At 38.9% G+C, this 14,940-nt stretch overlaps 1 protein-coding gene across 1 annotated transcript in view; it reads right to left on the minus strand.

Annotated features, from left to right (window-relative positions):
- The window catches only part of C2CD3 (C2 domain containing 3 centriole elongation regulator), a 152,607-nt gene that overhangs the window by 39,660 nt on the left and 98,007 nt on the right, over positions 1 to 14,940 (minus strand). Inside the window, 4 exon segments of the mRNA XM_020989582.2 lie at positions 1,394 to 1,726; positions 5,668 to 6,270; positions 7,514 to 7,603; positions 10,979 to 11,247. Coding sequence (XP_020845241.1) covers positions 1,394 to 1,726; positions 5,668 to 6,270; positions 7,514 to 7,603; positions 10,979 to 11,247 — 1,295 coding nt within the window.

The raw sequence follows: 14,940 nt of genomic DNA on the forward strand, positions 1-14,940 counted from the left end.
CTATGTATTTTGATTCATTATCAGTCTATGTCTCTGTTAGGATGAAAACACCTCTGAGGGCTGGAGCTGGAGCTAATCTTTTTGTAAACATTTGAATCTCTGCTGCCTTTGGTGTTAATATCTTGTTGATGATTAGTCACAGATGTGTGGAGATGTTTCTTTATATGATGGATGGTTTACTTGCATAGTCTCGTCTAATTGGCTGATAATATGTGTTTAAAATAATGCTGAGAGACTATAGATATATGAGTATCTTTTGACTTTGCAACAATCCTAGGTTTTAACAGTACGGAAATTCTAGCGTTAACTGTCCTTAAAGATTGAGCAATGACTGAAATGATTCCTGAGGAGGACAAATTAAAGTGAGATACAGGAGCCAAAAAACCTAGCATAACCTTAAGTTGCATTAATAGTAGCAATTTCCAGAACGAGGGAGGTAGTAAGTTTTGCTCTTGACTGCTCCATTCAGATTCCATTTGGAATACTGTGCTCAAGGAGGAAATTAATATAAAGGAAGGCATCCAAAGAAGGGCAACTGGGGTGGTGAGAAGGTAAGAAGCATTTATTAGGTGCCTACAATGTGCCAGGCATTGTGCTAAGTGCTTTACAACTATTATATCATTTGAACCTCATAACAATCGTCTGAGGTAGGTGTTACTGTTATCTCCATTTTACAGTTGAGGAAAATGAGGCAGAGGTTAAGTGAGTTGCCCAAGGTCACACGGCTGGTATCTGAGGCTAGATTTGAACTCAGTTCTTCCTGTAGGCCCAGCATTCTATCTACTGCACCCCTTAGATGTCTCTAAGAGAGACAGAAGACAAATCATATAAGGATTATTTGAAAGAACCTGGAGTGTTAAATCTAAAGACAAGGATATTTGGGGACAAGACAGCTCTCTTCAAGTATGTGAAGGGTTATCATATGGAAGAAGTAGGTGTTCTATCCAAGAGGGCAGAAAAGAGTAAAGCATATCTGTTGTGTCCAGGGTAAAGAACTTTGGACTTGGAGTCAAAAGATTAAGTCTCAGATTGACATTTACTATCTTTGTAAATGACCTTGAGAAAATAAGTCACTGGAGTTCTGACAATCTCCATATTCTCATCTATAAAACGAGTACCTACCTGCTTCACAAGGCTGTTGAGAAGAAAGTACTCTGTAAACCTTAAAATGGCACACAAATGTGAACTATACTCACTATTCAACTTAGAGAAAAGCTTCCTATCAGATCAGTCCACAGGTAGAATGGGATTTCTTAAGAGGGAATTTTATCAGCAACACCATTTATCAGGAAGTCTGAGAGGGGACTGCCCAGGTATGTGTCAGATGAGATAAATCTCTAAGATTCTAGGCATCAGAAGTCTGAATGGACTGAGTTAAGAAAACTAAAAATACCTTTTAAACTTAAGTGCATTGCTCTTTCCACTAAGACACTGACAGCAAATGTGCCTTCCAGATCCACTGTGCATGCTTCTGTAGGGGGAGTCTTTGCCCGGGGGCCCTGGGAACAAGAAGGTTTCTTGGGGTCACTCTGGTTTTCAGGCTCTTCAGGGTCCTCTTGGCAGGGAATCCTTTCTGAGTCACTGTTGCTGCTGTCTTCAGTATAGTTAGGTGGGTGAGCTGGCTCAGGAGGAAAAGAAGCAGACTTTTCTGCAGTGACAACAACATGAACTCGCACTGCTGCCCCTGACAAGTCTAAAGCACCGCGCCCAAACACAGGATAAACACCTACAAGAGAAGGAAAGATCCCGGTCAGGCACAAAGGAAGTCTTGTCAGATTTTTAGAGGAGCACAAAGATTAAATTTTTACCTTTTCTGCACAGAAGAAGCACTTTACCTCAATTTTCCACTGTTTTGTACAAGCAGCTACAAAGTCTGGTGTTTTCTATTGAATTTCTATCCTTAAAACAAAACCAAAGACAAACAAAAAAACCCCACTAACTCCAAAGCTGCCTTCTTCAGGAACACCATCAGTTATGATTCTCCCCAGCCTCAAGTGGCCCATTATCTTACCATATTTCATCATCATCCCTACATGTCTCTTACCCTATATGAGAATATAAGCTCCATGAAGGTAAGGATTATATCTCATGTAAACTTTAACTCTGAGAGGCACATCAGGTAGAAGCAAAAAGCTAAATGGACTTGGGAATCTGGAGATCCCGGTTCAAATGCTAGGTATGAAGCTTACTAGCTGAATGTCCATTCTGACTCTGCTTTGTCGTCTATAAAATGGGAATGATAATACTTCTCTTACCTACCTCATAGTGCTGTGAGTTGCAAAGAAAACACCCTGTAAACCGTAAAAATGTTATAGAAATTCAGTTTAATTTAACTAAATTCAACGACCAAGTGGGAGTTGTTACTATTCCCTACCTCCCTTCTCTGTACCTTTGTTTAGGCCTTGCCCCATGCCTGAAAAGTACTCCCTCCTCACCAAGGACCCCTGTTCCGTTCATGAAGCAACTTGAATATAATTTCTTCTAAGAGGTATTTCCTGATTCTCCCAGTTGTTAGGTCACCCCATGATGCCCCAAATTACTTTGTATATACTCATCTGCACAGAAGTTGTTTTCTCTAAGTAGAATGTAAGTAGAAAGTCCTTGAGGGCAAGGACTATTCCATTTTTATCTTGGAATTCCTAATACAGTGCTGGACACATTCAAACTTAATGTTGAATTGGCTTATTACTTCCTCAGTAAATATTCATTAAGCACTTACTATACGCCAGGCACTGTGCTAAACGCTGGGCATGTAAGAAGAGGCAAAAGATAGTCTCTGCACTTAAGGAGCTTACAATCTAATAGGAGAGACAACATGCAAATACATATATACCAAGCAAGCTATCTACAGGATAAATAGGAAATAGTTAACAGAGAGAAGGCATGAGAATTAAGAAGGGTTGGAAAGGGCTTCCTGCAGAAAGTGGGATTGTAGTGAAGACCTAAAGGAAGCTAGAGAGGTCAGTAGTTAGAGCAGAGGAAGGAGAACATTCCAGGTATGGGAGATGGCCAAAGAAAATCCTGAGAGGTGGAGTGTCTTCTTCATGCAAAGTCAGAAGGTCAGCTTCACTGGATTGAAAAGTTTATGGTAGCGAGTAAGGTATAAGAAGACCGGAAAGGTTGGAGGGGACTAGGTTATGAAGGGCTCTGAATGCCAAATGGATGATTTTGTATCTGATCCTGGAGGTAACAGGAAGCTACTTGAGTTTACTGACACGATCAGATCTGAGCTTTAGTAAAATCGTTTTACTGGCTGAATGAAGGATGGATTGGAGTGGAGAGAGACTTGAGGTAGGCACACTCACCAGAAGACCAGAGTGGTAGCAGTCTGAGAGGGGACAAGAGGGTGTATCTGAGACATGTTGCAAAGATGCATCAACAGGTCTTGGCGACAGGCTGGCCATGGGGGGTGAGAGATAGTGAGGAATGAAGGATGAGACTGAGAGGATGGTGTTGGCCTTTACAGTAACAGGGAGTGTACAAGGGGGAGGAGGCTTTAGGAGGAAAGACGAATTCTGTTTTGGATATAATGAGTTTAGGATATCTCCTGGACATCCAACTCGAAATGTCTAAAAGGCAGCTGGACATGTGAGACTCAAGGTCAGAAGTCCAGGGCGGGGATTTGGATATTTTGTTTTATTGCTTTTGTTATTAATGACCTTATTAATAATCTCTACAACTTCCAGGGCCAGGGCTTCTAGCTGCCAGAATTTCAGGACATCTTTTCATCACACTGGGCTGTACCCAACTGGATGTTCCCCAATTCAAATCTACCCACTGAAGGAACTGAATAGGTTTAGAAGTAGCAGCACTTCTTAAAAAAATTATTTATTTATTTATAGTTTTCAACATTCACTTCCACAAAATTTTGAGTTCCAAATTTTCTCCCCAGCTCTCCCATTCCCCCACCCCATGATGGCATGCATTCTGATTACCCTTTTCCCCAATCTGCCCTCCCGTTTATCACCCCCCCCCGAAGTAGTAGTATTAACAGTATTCATAATATTGAAAAAAAGTTTATATTTCTACAGTACTTTATAGTTTATAAAGCCCTTTCTTCACAATAGCCCCACGAGGAAGACAGTTTAAGTATTATTAACCCCAGGAAATTCATCACAGTCAGGTACTGTGACTTTGCTGTCACAAACAAGACTGCTGTGTGAGGTAATACAGATAAACGCACTTGAAAAAATTAAAGCAAACAAACCAACAAAAAAACAACATACACATTCATTCAAATAGCCTAAATAACAATTCATTTGGGAACAAAATTGACCTTGTCATGGAGGGGGTCAGGGAAAGTTACAGACTCCTCATCACTGGGGATGGGACTAGTTAGGAGTACTATGCCAGGCAAAGACTATGAATAAATAACTTTTTTCTTACCTTGTAGGAGACTACATACAATAATAATAGCTAATATCTGTGCTGAGCACTATGCTAGGCACTTTACAAATATGTAATTTGATCCTCACAACCACCCTGAGAGATAGGTGCTATTATTATTCCCATTTTACAGCGGAGGTATCTGAGTCAGAAAGAGGTTAAGTGATTTGCCTAGGGTCACCCAGCTAGCAAGTATCTGAGGCTGGACTCAGGTCTTTCTGACTCTAGGTCCAGTACTCTATTCACTGAGCTACCCAGCAAATGTGGCAATCACTTTATGCAAAATGTATAGCACAAAGGATAAAGAATTAGAACGTTAGAGATCACCTAATTAACCTTTCCCTCTCCCCTTACCAGACATTTTACAGCTGAGGAAACTGATGCGTAGCAAGGTTAAGTGACTTGCCTGAGCCCTGACTGAAAACCAGTACACAAACTCTAATCATCCTGCCTCATGTGCAGTAAGTAAATTAGGGATAGCCAAGTAAGCCTTAAAGAAATCCAAGTTGTTATTATTTTGAACCTAACAAGATGTTTTCAAGGAAAATGTTTTTATAAACTTTGAAAGACTTTAGAGACTTTCTGAGTATGAGCTACTCTTGAATGATGGTGAACAAAGATAAAACAGAAGTATAATTATGTAAATGAAGAAGTCTATGAGAAGGTAATGGGTAGAATTAAGTCTGATTTCATTTCTTCCTACTGGCTTCTTGGGGTTGGACCACACATTCTAGCGATTTCCTTAACCTGATTATTGGGGATTTGAATAGGCATAGCTTTGTCTAGCCTTATCCCTGGACAGGAAATTGTCTCAGGGTAGGGAAAGTGCCATTCATGTGGATAAGAAGCCCAGAGAGCTGTTATTCACCTTCCACTGAAGAGAGGGAAGAAGGAAAATGAATACTTTAACAAGATGTAGATGAGAAGATATTTGCTTCCTAGAACATATCCTTATACTGGTTCTATTCCTACCTCTGATAAACAATTTTCTGACAAAAAAGTGTGTTAAAGAAGTTGTCTTTTTATTAATAGACATGTCACTGTATTATTACCACTGAAAGAGAATCCATAGTGTTAGAGCTGTAAGGAACTATAGAGACCATCTATTCCACCCTCCTATTTCAAAAAGGAGAAAACTGTGGTTCATGGTGAGGGAAGGAATTGCCTATGGTCATACATCTAATAAATAGCAAGGCTGGGACTTGAACCCAGGGTCTTCTGATTCCATATCCAGTTTATTACACTACGCTGCTCCATTGCATCATCAAAATGACTACTCACCGCTAACAGTCAGTGTCTTTGCTGTCCTCATACTGAGCCTGGAAAGATCCACATAAGCTGAACCAATCAAAGTGTCTGTCAGGTGGGGCCTCTCCACACTGTCATTCCCATATGACCGCCACACCTGGATTTCCAGTTTTTCTTCCCTGAAGTACCAAAGCAGTGATGGTCCCATGTTAACATCTGCTTTTTTTGTCGTTGTGAATGTCACTGTGACTTGTTTCTCATCTGTGGTTAACTTTGGTTTTCTGAGTGGGGTCCAGAAGCCTGCTTGGTCATATAACTTATAGCGAAGGTAGCAGTGGGTGGCCTTGTGGATATGTGTCTGGCCAGCCAGTAACATACAATGAGTCGGCAGCCATGCCCTTGGGGTGGAGACGGTGATGGTAGCTGGCCACTCCCCAACATCTGTGAGGAGGTCAGCAGGGCCTTCCTCAAAACTCCAGCCCAGAAGTTTAGCAGCTTCCAAGACCCGTTCTCTGTCTCCAGAATGAGCAAAGGAAACTGACAGCTCCAGGCCACCCACAATCATTTGCATGATGTCTGTATTTTGTGCTGGAGCCAGGTCCTCAGGCAAGATGACTGGATACCACCCTGTAATCCCTTATGAGAGAAGACAATTATGGAGGGATGCTGTTTCTATTTTCCTCAAGATCTAACAGGAAACATGGACAAAGACCAGACAGAGATAACGTCACTGGAAAACATATTTTTAGAGAGACAGCAGGAACTAGTAGGAAGAAAAAAGGCTGGGATTCAGTAGAACCAAGTTCTAGTCCTAGCTAAGCTAGAATTGGTTGCATAACTTAGGGGGTAAGTTAGAAAATCTACCTCAATTTATAAGATGGATACATTAATTTTTATTTTGTTTACCTCATAAGGTTATTCTATCAGATTAAGTATGTGAAAATAAACAAATGCACAGAATGTCAGAGCTAAAACTATGGAAATATGGAACTAAGACTATGGAACAAAGGAAGCCAGAGCTAGAAAGGCTCTTTCAGAACTCAGATTGGTTCACTTTATAGATTTAGCTGCCTGGTATATTAAAAAGAACACCATAAGAGCATTTACAAGCCTACATTCTATTCTCAGCTCTGCTACTAATTACGTGACTCTATACTCTGAGCCTCAAAATGACTTCTACAATCCCTTACAGATCTAGAGTTCCATTAAGTCTATGAATTAAAGGCCTCAAGATGCGAACTTGCAAGTGCCTAGCACACAGCAGGTCCTGAATGTCTGTTGAGTTGAAATGTCCAATGTTACACAACTACCAGTTCCTGGATTAGAACCCTGGCTTCTCAATTCTCAGCTAAAGTGCTTGTTTATATACCACTACACTCCTTGAAATAATTCAAAGCATGATAATGACATCAAGTATTACTATCATCAACTGAAGAAAATGAAATAGAAGGTTCTATTTGTTTGAAAATAGCCATATACAATGATAGATGTCATAGCCAAGGAATCTATTCAGGGGGTGAGTAGCTGATATTTAAAGAGAGAACTTCTTAGGGCCAGGTCCATTGTAAAGGGTATGCATAAAAAGATTTTAGGCGAAAGAAGTAAGTCACTATCATGGGATGCATATTCTTCTCTCTGGGGGTACTCAGACTTACAGGGCCAATGGAATGTTAGTGTTAGAAGGAAACTTAACATTAGAACATAAAATTTTAGAGCTGGAAAGAACCTGAAGTCTAGTTCAAATCCCAAATTTGACAGAGTAGGAAATGGAAGCACAGAAAGGGAAAGTGAATAGTCCATGGTCACAAAATGAGTCAGCTATTCAAAGTACTCACTAGCTCAGTGATCCAAAGATCTGATGAACAATCAAGTTACTCACCTGACCTTTTGATGAGCAAATCTTTCATTGGAATTCTGACTACTCCAAGGAGATACTCTCTTAAAGGCTGAATGTGATCTAATTGACTACCTATAAAATCAAGGTTAACAAAATTAAAAATAACTCAAGAGTCGGTTGGACCAAAGCTTTTACTTGTAGTAAACCAGATTCCAGTTTGAGAACAGAGAACAAAGAAACAAACACAAAAGTGAAAATAGTATACTTCCATCTGCATTCAGACTCCAAAGTTCTTTCTCTGGATATGGAGAGCATTTTCCATTATGAGTCTTTTGGAGTTTTCTTAGATCCCTGCATTGCTGAGAAGAGCTAAGTCTATCAAAGTTGTTGCTGTTACTGTGTACAGTGTTCTCCTGGTTCTGCTCACTTCATTCAACAAAAGTTCATGTAAGTCTTTGCAGGTTTTTCTGAAATCCGCTTGCTCATAATTTCTTATGGAATAGTATTATTCCATTACCTTCATACACCACAACTCGTTCATCCATTTTCAATTGATGGGCATCCCCTCAATTTCCAATTCTTTGCCGCCACAAAAAAGAGATGCTATAAATATTTTTGTACATGTGGGCCCTGTTCCCTTTTTTATGATCTCTTTGGGATATAGACCTAGTAGTGCTATTGCTGGATCAAAGGGCATGCACAGTTTGGTTGCCCTTTGGGCATAGTTCCAAATTGCTCTCCAGAAAGACTGGATTAATTCACAACTCCACAAACAATGCATTAGTGTCCCAATTTTCCCACATTTATAATTTTACTTTTCTGTCATATTAGCCAATCTGATAGGTGTGAGGTGGTACCTCAGAGTTCTTTTAATCTGCATTTCTCCAATCAATAGTGATTTAGAGCATTTTTTCATACGAATATAGATAGCTTTAATTTCTTCATCTAAAAACTGTTCATATCTTTTGACTATTTATCAATTGGGGACTGACTGGTATTCTTATAAATATGACTCAGTTCTCTATATATTTGAGAAATGAGGCCTTTATCAGAAACACTGGCTGTAAGTATTTGTTTCCCAGCTTGCTGCTTTCCTTCTACTTCGTTGCACTGGCTTTGTTTGTGCAAAACCTTTCTAACTTAATGTAATCAAAATTATTATTTGGCATATTTTTTTAAACAACTTTAGTTTTAAATCTAAAGATCCAAGCTTTTGGGACAAGAACTCACCATCTGACAAAAACTGCTGGGAAAACTGGAAAGCAGTTTGGCAGAAACAGGTATAGACCAACATCTCACACTGTAAAACAAACTAAGGTCAAAATGGGTGCATGATTTAGACATAATGGATGATATCATAAGCAAATTAGGGGAGAATGGAAAATTTTACTTGTCAATTCCATGGGTAAGGGAAGAATTTATGACCAAAGAAGAGACAGAGATGATCATGGGAGATGAAATGGAAAATTTTGATTACATGAAATTAAAAAGTTTTTGCACAAACAAAATTAATGCAGCCAAGATTAGAAGGAAAGCATAAAACTGGGAATTTTTTTTCTACATCAAGTTTCTCTGATAATGGCATCATTTCTCAAATGTATAGGGAACTGAGTCAAATTTATAAGAATAAAAGCCATTCTTCAATTGGTAAATGTCAAAGGATGTGAACAGGCAGTTTTCAGAATAAGAAACCAAAGCTATCTAGTCACATGAAAAAAAGATGCTGTAAATCATTATGGATTAGAGAAATGCAAATTAAAACAATTCTGAGTTACCACCTCACACCTATCAGATTGGCTAACATGGAAGAAAAAGAAAATGACAAATGCTGGAGGGGATGTGGAAAAATTGGGACACTAAGGCATTGGTCTGTGGAATTATGAACTGGTTCAAACATTCTGAAAAGCAATTTGGAACTACACCCAAAAGGCTTTTAAACTGCATACCCTTTGACCCTGCAATACCACTACTAGGTGTGTATCCCAAAAAAGATCAAAGAAAAAGGAAAAGGACCTATATGTACAAAAATATTTAAAACAGTTCTTTTGGTGACAAAGAACTGGAAATTGAGGAGATGTCTATCACCTGGGGAATGGCTGAACAAGTTGTGGCATATGAATGTAATGGAATACTACTGTGCTATAAGAAATAATAAGTAGGTGGATTTCAGAAAAATGTGGAAAGACTTACATGAACTGATGCTGAAAAAGGTGAGCAGAACCAAGAGAACATTATATACAGTAGCAGCAACATTGTGTGATGACCAACTTTGATAGATTTAGCTCTTCTCAGCAATACAATGATCGAAGACAATTCCAAAAGACTCAGGATGGAAAATGCTAGCCCCATCTAGAGAAAGAATTATGGAGTCTGAATGCAGATGGAAGCATACTATTTTCCCCCCCATCTCATGGTACTTCCCTTTGCTTCTGATTCTTCTTTACAATATGACTAATATGGAAATATGTTTAATATGATTGTACATATATAGTCTATATCAGATTGCATGCTGTCTTGGGGAGGGAGAAAAATTTAGAACTCAGAATCTTATAAAAGTGAATGTTGAAAACTAAAAATAAATAATTTTAAAAAGAGAATGTTAAAAACAAATTTATTTTAAAAAACTACTACTAATTTTTTTGTTTTCAATTTTTGTCCCTTTGATTTTCATAATTTCTATTTTTGTGTTTAGTAGGGTTTCTTACATTACTTTTCTCATTGCTTTTGTTTTATGCACAAATTCATCAATCAATTCTTTCTCTTTTATTGATGAAAGTGTTTAGAGAAATACACTTTTCCCCTAAGATTTGCTATGGCTTTATCCCAAAAACTGTTGGTATGTTGCAATTTTCATTGATGAAATTATCTATTTCTATAATTTGTTCTTTGACCCACATATTCTTTAAGATTAAGTTATTTACTCTCCATTTCATTTTGTGTCCTTTGTTCAAATACCCTTTATTAGTTATAATTTTCCTTGTATTGTGTTGAGGAGATAATATATTTAATATTTCTGCATTTATTTATAAGGTTTTTATGTATTAGCATATGGCAAATTTTTGTAAAGGTACCACAGAGATGAGAAAATATTGGTATTCCTTTTTATTTCTAACAATTGTAATTTCCAGAGATCTAAATATTTAATATCTTTTTTTTTTTTGCTTTTTGGTGAGGCAATCAGGGTTAAGTGACTTGCCCAGGGTCACATAGGTACTATGCATCAAGTGTCAAGTGTCTCAGGCCGGATTTGAACCCAGGTCCTCCTGACTCCAAGGCTGGAGCTCTAGCCACTGCGTCTAATATAGAACTTTTTTCAAAAATTATATGCAAGTCCTTAACTTTTTTCTTCTTGTTAGTAAGTGCTTAATAAATACTTGCTGAGTGACTTGACTGACTGATGTGGTAAATGACTGTTGGCTTTGGATTCTAGAGTTCAAGTCCTTTGAATTCACAAATTAGGTATGTGAATTTACATGAACATAAAGTAATAACATTATTTGGACTCACCGGGCTTTGTGTCTTGGTGATACAAAGAGAAAGTGACCTCAGCAAACTCTAACAGCTCTGCCAGAAAACAGGCTTCACCACTGCTATGTTGTGTCACCAGATTGCAAGGGAACTCCATGTGGTGGGAGAATTCAGGGCAGAAGGTATGAGCCACAGGGTGCGTCTGGCGTTGCTCTCCCTTGGGCAGGAAGGAGAGATGTGTGGTGACTGAAGTATTAACACCTACTGTTGCACTGTATTGCAAAGAAGACTCCTGCTTAGCTATGACTCTGAGGGGAGAAAAGAGAATAGGGGTTAATGTCAGGCTCTAGCTTACCCAGAAAATACATTCTAAGAGAAGACTTAATGAACCTATGACTGCTCTCTTTAAGGCAGAGCTGGTGACAGTGATGAGTGATAAGGAGTTGTAATAGTGCTGCCTGAATAAGAAAGTCTACAATAGTCAGAGAACTATTGTAAGGGAATCCTAAGCCAGGAGATCTGAAAAATGACAGCTACCTACAAGCTCAGCCGTCAGATGTGAGGATGCTGAACATAGGGGGAAATGTCTTAAAATTAGGAATATACTGAAATGCAATGGGTTGCCTTATGAAGAAATGAGTTTTTTGGCTTGTTGAGATATTCAACTATAAGATATCGTAGAACGAGCTTACAATGAACTTGGAAATTGGACTAGATATCTAACCCATCAAGTTGAGATTTAGAGAGGTGATAAAAAGAGGTCTTGATATGTACCTCCTGTCTTTATTGCTGGTAAAAGTCCATCCTCTGCAGTATAACCCATTTGCTAGAATTAGCATCAGAAGGATTTAACATAAATGAATTTGAGGTTCCTTTTCTTCCTTGGTGACCTCATCAGCTGCCATAGGTTCAATTATTATCTGTAGGTATGATGACTCCCACAGCTCTTTATCTTAGCCCTCTAGTCTCCCCTCATGATTTCAAAATCAATATCACAAATTGTCTACTGTACATTTCAAACTGGAATGCCAAAGGTCTGTCAAACTCGGTAAGCCCAAAAGAGAAGTGATTATCTTACCAAACCTACTCCTGTTTTGAATATCCTTAATATTACTGAGGGAACCAACATCCTTCTAGTCATCTAGATTTATAACTTCAGTGTCATCTTCAAGGCCTCACTCTCACTTACTCTGCATATCTCATTACTTGCTAAATTTTGCTGTTTTCTACCTCCTCACCTCACCCCCTCTCTCTATTCACTCTAGGTCAGGCGCTCATCACTTCTCATTTGGATTATTACAGTACTCTTCTAATTGGTCTCCCAGTTGCAAGTCTCTTTTCTCCCCAATTCATTCCCCATACAATTGACAAAGTGATATTCCTAAAGCACAGGCTCAACAATTTTATTCCCTGCTCAGAAAGCTCCATTGGCTTCTTAGCGCCTCTAGGATAAAATATAAACGCCAGTCCCAAAGGCAGGTGAAAAACCCGGAGTTGGGACTATTTTTAGTTTTTCTTCTTTCCTCATCTCCTAGCGCAGAGTCTGGCACATAATAAAAGCAATTAGTAAATCTGCTGATATAAGATCATATATTTAATGCTGGATGGAACTTTAGGCTATTGAGTCTAGCTCCCCTTCATTTTTTTAGCAATGAGGAAACTGAGGCTAAGAGAGTTTAATTCCCTTGTCCGTGGTCACAGAGATAGTAAGTGCATGAAATGTGAGCCAAGCTCTTCTGGATTTCAAGCCCTTTTGACCAAGATGTCACCCTGATATAGACCCTCCCTCATCAAGGCATGCCTCTAATATTGCAATAGTCTTCTGGCTGAATTCCCGGCCTCAAGTTTCTCCTTACTCCATTCTGCCCTCCACTCAGCTGCCAAAGTGATCTTTCCAAGGTTACAGGTCTGACCATGTCCCTCCTCTAGTCAACAAATGCCAATGGCTCCCTATTGCCTTTAGGATCAAATATAAAATCCTCTGGTTTCTAAAGCTCTTCATGACCTGGCCCTTTCCTAACCTTCCATTCTTCTTACATTTTACACCTATCCATGTAATCTGTGATCCAGCAACGCTGGCCCTTCTTGTTGTGCTTGTACACAACACTCCATTTGTGACTTTTCACTGGCTATCCTCAATGCCTGGGACGCTCTTTCTCCCTGTTTTTGCCTCCAGGCTTCTTTCAAAACTAAGATCAAATTATACTTTTTGCAAGAGATCTTTCTAGTGCTTCCCAATGCTACAGCCTTTCCTCTTGTGATGAATGAAAAGCCTGAGAAATGGAGTTTCTGGGTAATTAGTAATCAATTTATTAATTAGACTAGCAAATAATCAATAAACTGATGGTCAGTGATCTCTCTCAGTAGCCAAAGACAAAACCATGGAGATCCCTGAATGCTTAAATACCTTTGGAAAAGAAGGTGCCTCTAAGAGGTGAAAATCAACCCTGACTTGGTGAACAATTAATGAGGGGTAGACATATTAATGAGGAGGTGGGCCAAAAGTCTTCAGCTCCTCCTGCTAAGAACATGACTTGATCATGAGACTCAGCTGCCTCCAGCAATCTAGACAATGGAATCCATCTCTGCCCAGACTACTCTAGTTGGTTTTCTCCTTCATAAGCTGAGTACCCTAAATTCTAATGGAGGGTTCTAAGGGTAGGGGCTCATTTCCTAAGGGCAAGAATTCACTCAGATTAGATTCCATTTGTAAGGTCTTCTAGTTGAGTGGGGTCTTACCCAAGATCACAGAGCATGTACCTAGAGGGATCTGGACAATCTCCTCTATTAGCAATGCCCTTAACAGACTGACTGACTGACTGACTGGCCTACAGAGGCTGGTCCCTGAATGAGGAAATAGAAAGGAAAAACCACAATCCTAATTGAATAACTGGTTATTAATATAAAAATAATAATAATATTATAATTAAATATAAATTATAATTAAATACAAATAATAATTTCTCTCACTCTGCAATTACCTCCAACTTAGGTAATAGGATAGGCTATGCATAGTTGTTTGCATATTGCCTCCTCCATTAGAATATTAGTTCCTTGAGACAGGAACCATGATTTTTTGCCTTTCTTTGTGTCCCTAGCACTTAGCACAGTGCCTGGAATGTGGTAAGTACTTAATAAATGCTTGCTGACTTGACTATCCATTACCATTAAGAATATTAATAACAGTAACTACTCAGCACTTGTGGGGAAGCTGACTGAAGTAAGCTTTTCTTTACATTGAGTTGAAATCTGTTTCTTTACCTTCCATCTGTGGCCTCTGCACTCTGGGGCCAAGCAGGATACGTCTAATCCCTCCTTTTGCATGAGAACCTTTCAAGTACCTAAAAGAGTTGTTTGCTTCCTTCTAAGTCTTCCCATTTTCTAAAAAGGATATCCTCAGCTCTTTCAACCAATCTTTGTAGATAGCATGATCTCCACAGTCCTTTCATTCATCTGGATGCTTGACATTTTGTCAAGAGGTGTTTCCATCTATGTCCTTCCTAAAACGTGCCACTGAGAAAGCAAGCTTGCTTGCTTTCCTTTGCACTGACAATATTCAATTTGTGTTACATATGGCAATACAGGTATACATCCTCTCACTTAACTTAGTGGAGGAAAGAGCGAAGCTCCATAATGGCAGGATTTATGTCTTAGTTCACCTTTAAATCTATTTGGAAAATGCCTTGCATGCTACAGATATCTGACAAATATTTATTAAGTATCCAATGAATGAATCAGTTTATATTCTGACATATATTCTTGATGAACTGATTATCTGTTTAGTGAAAAGAGAACTGGTTTTGGAATCAGAAGACCAGTGTCCTGCCTATGCCTCTTACTAGGTGCTTGACTTTGAGCAAGTTACAAAGATACCAAGCCAAACATACTGTTTCCTCATCTGCCTCAGGAAGGCAGAGTGCTGGACTTGAAGTCAGAAAAAGCAGAATTCAATTCCAAGAAGGAAATTACTTGTTAGCATGTCATAGTGCAGTGCTGCTAAA

Source organism: Phascolarctos cinereus, unplaced genomic scaffold (genome assembly GCF_003287225.1).
Source record: "Phascolarctos cinereus isolate Bilbo 61053 unplaced genomic scaffold, phaCin_HiC Scaffold_726;HRSCAF=1367, whole genome shotgun sequence".
In the NCBI taxonomy this organism is placed as follows: domain Eukaryota; kingdom Metazoa; phylum Chordata; class Mammalia; order Diprotodontia; family Phascolarctidae; genus Phascolarctos; species Phascolarctos cinereus.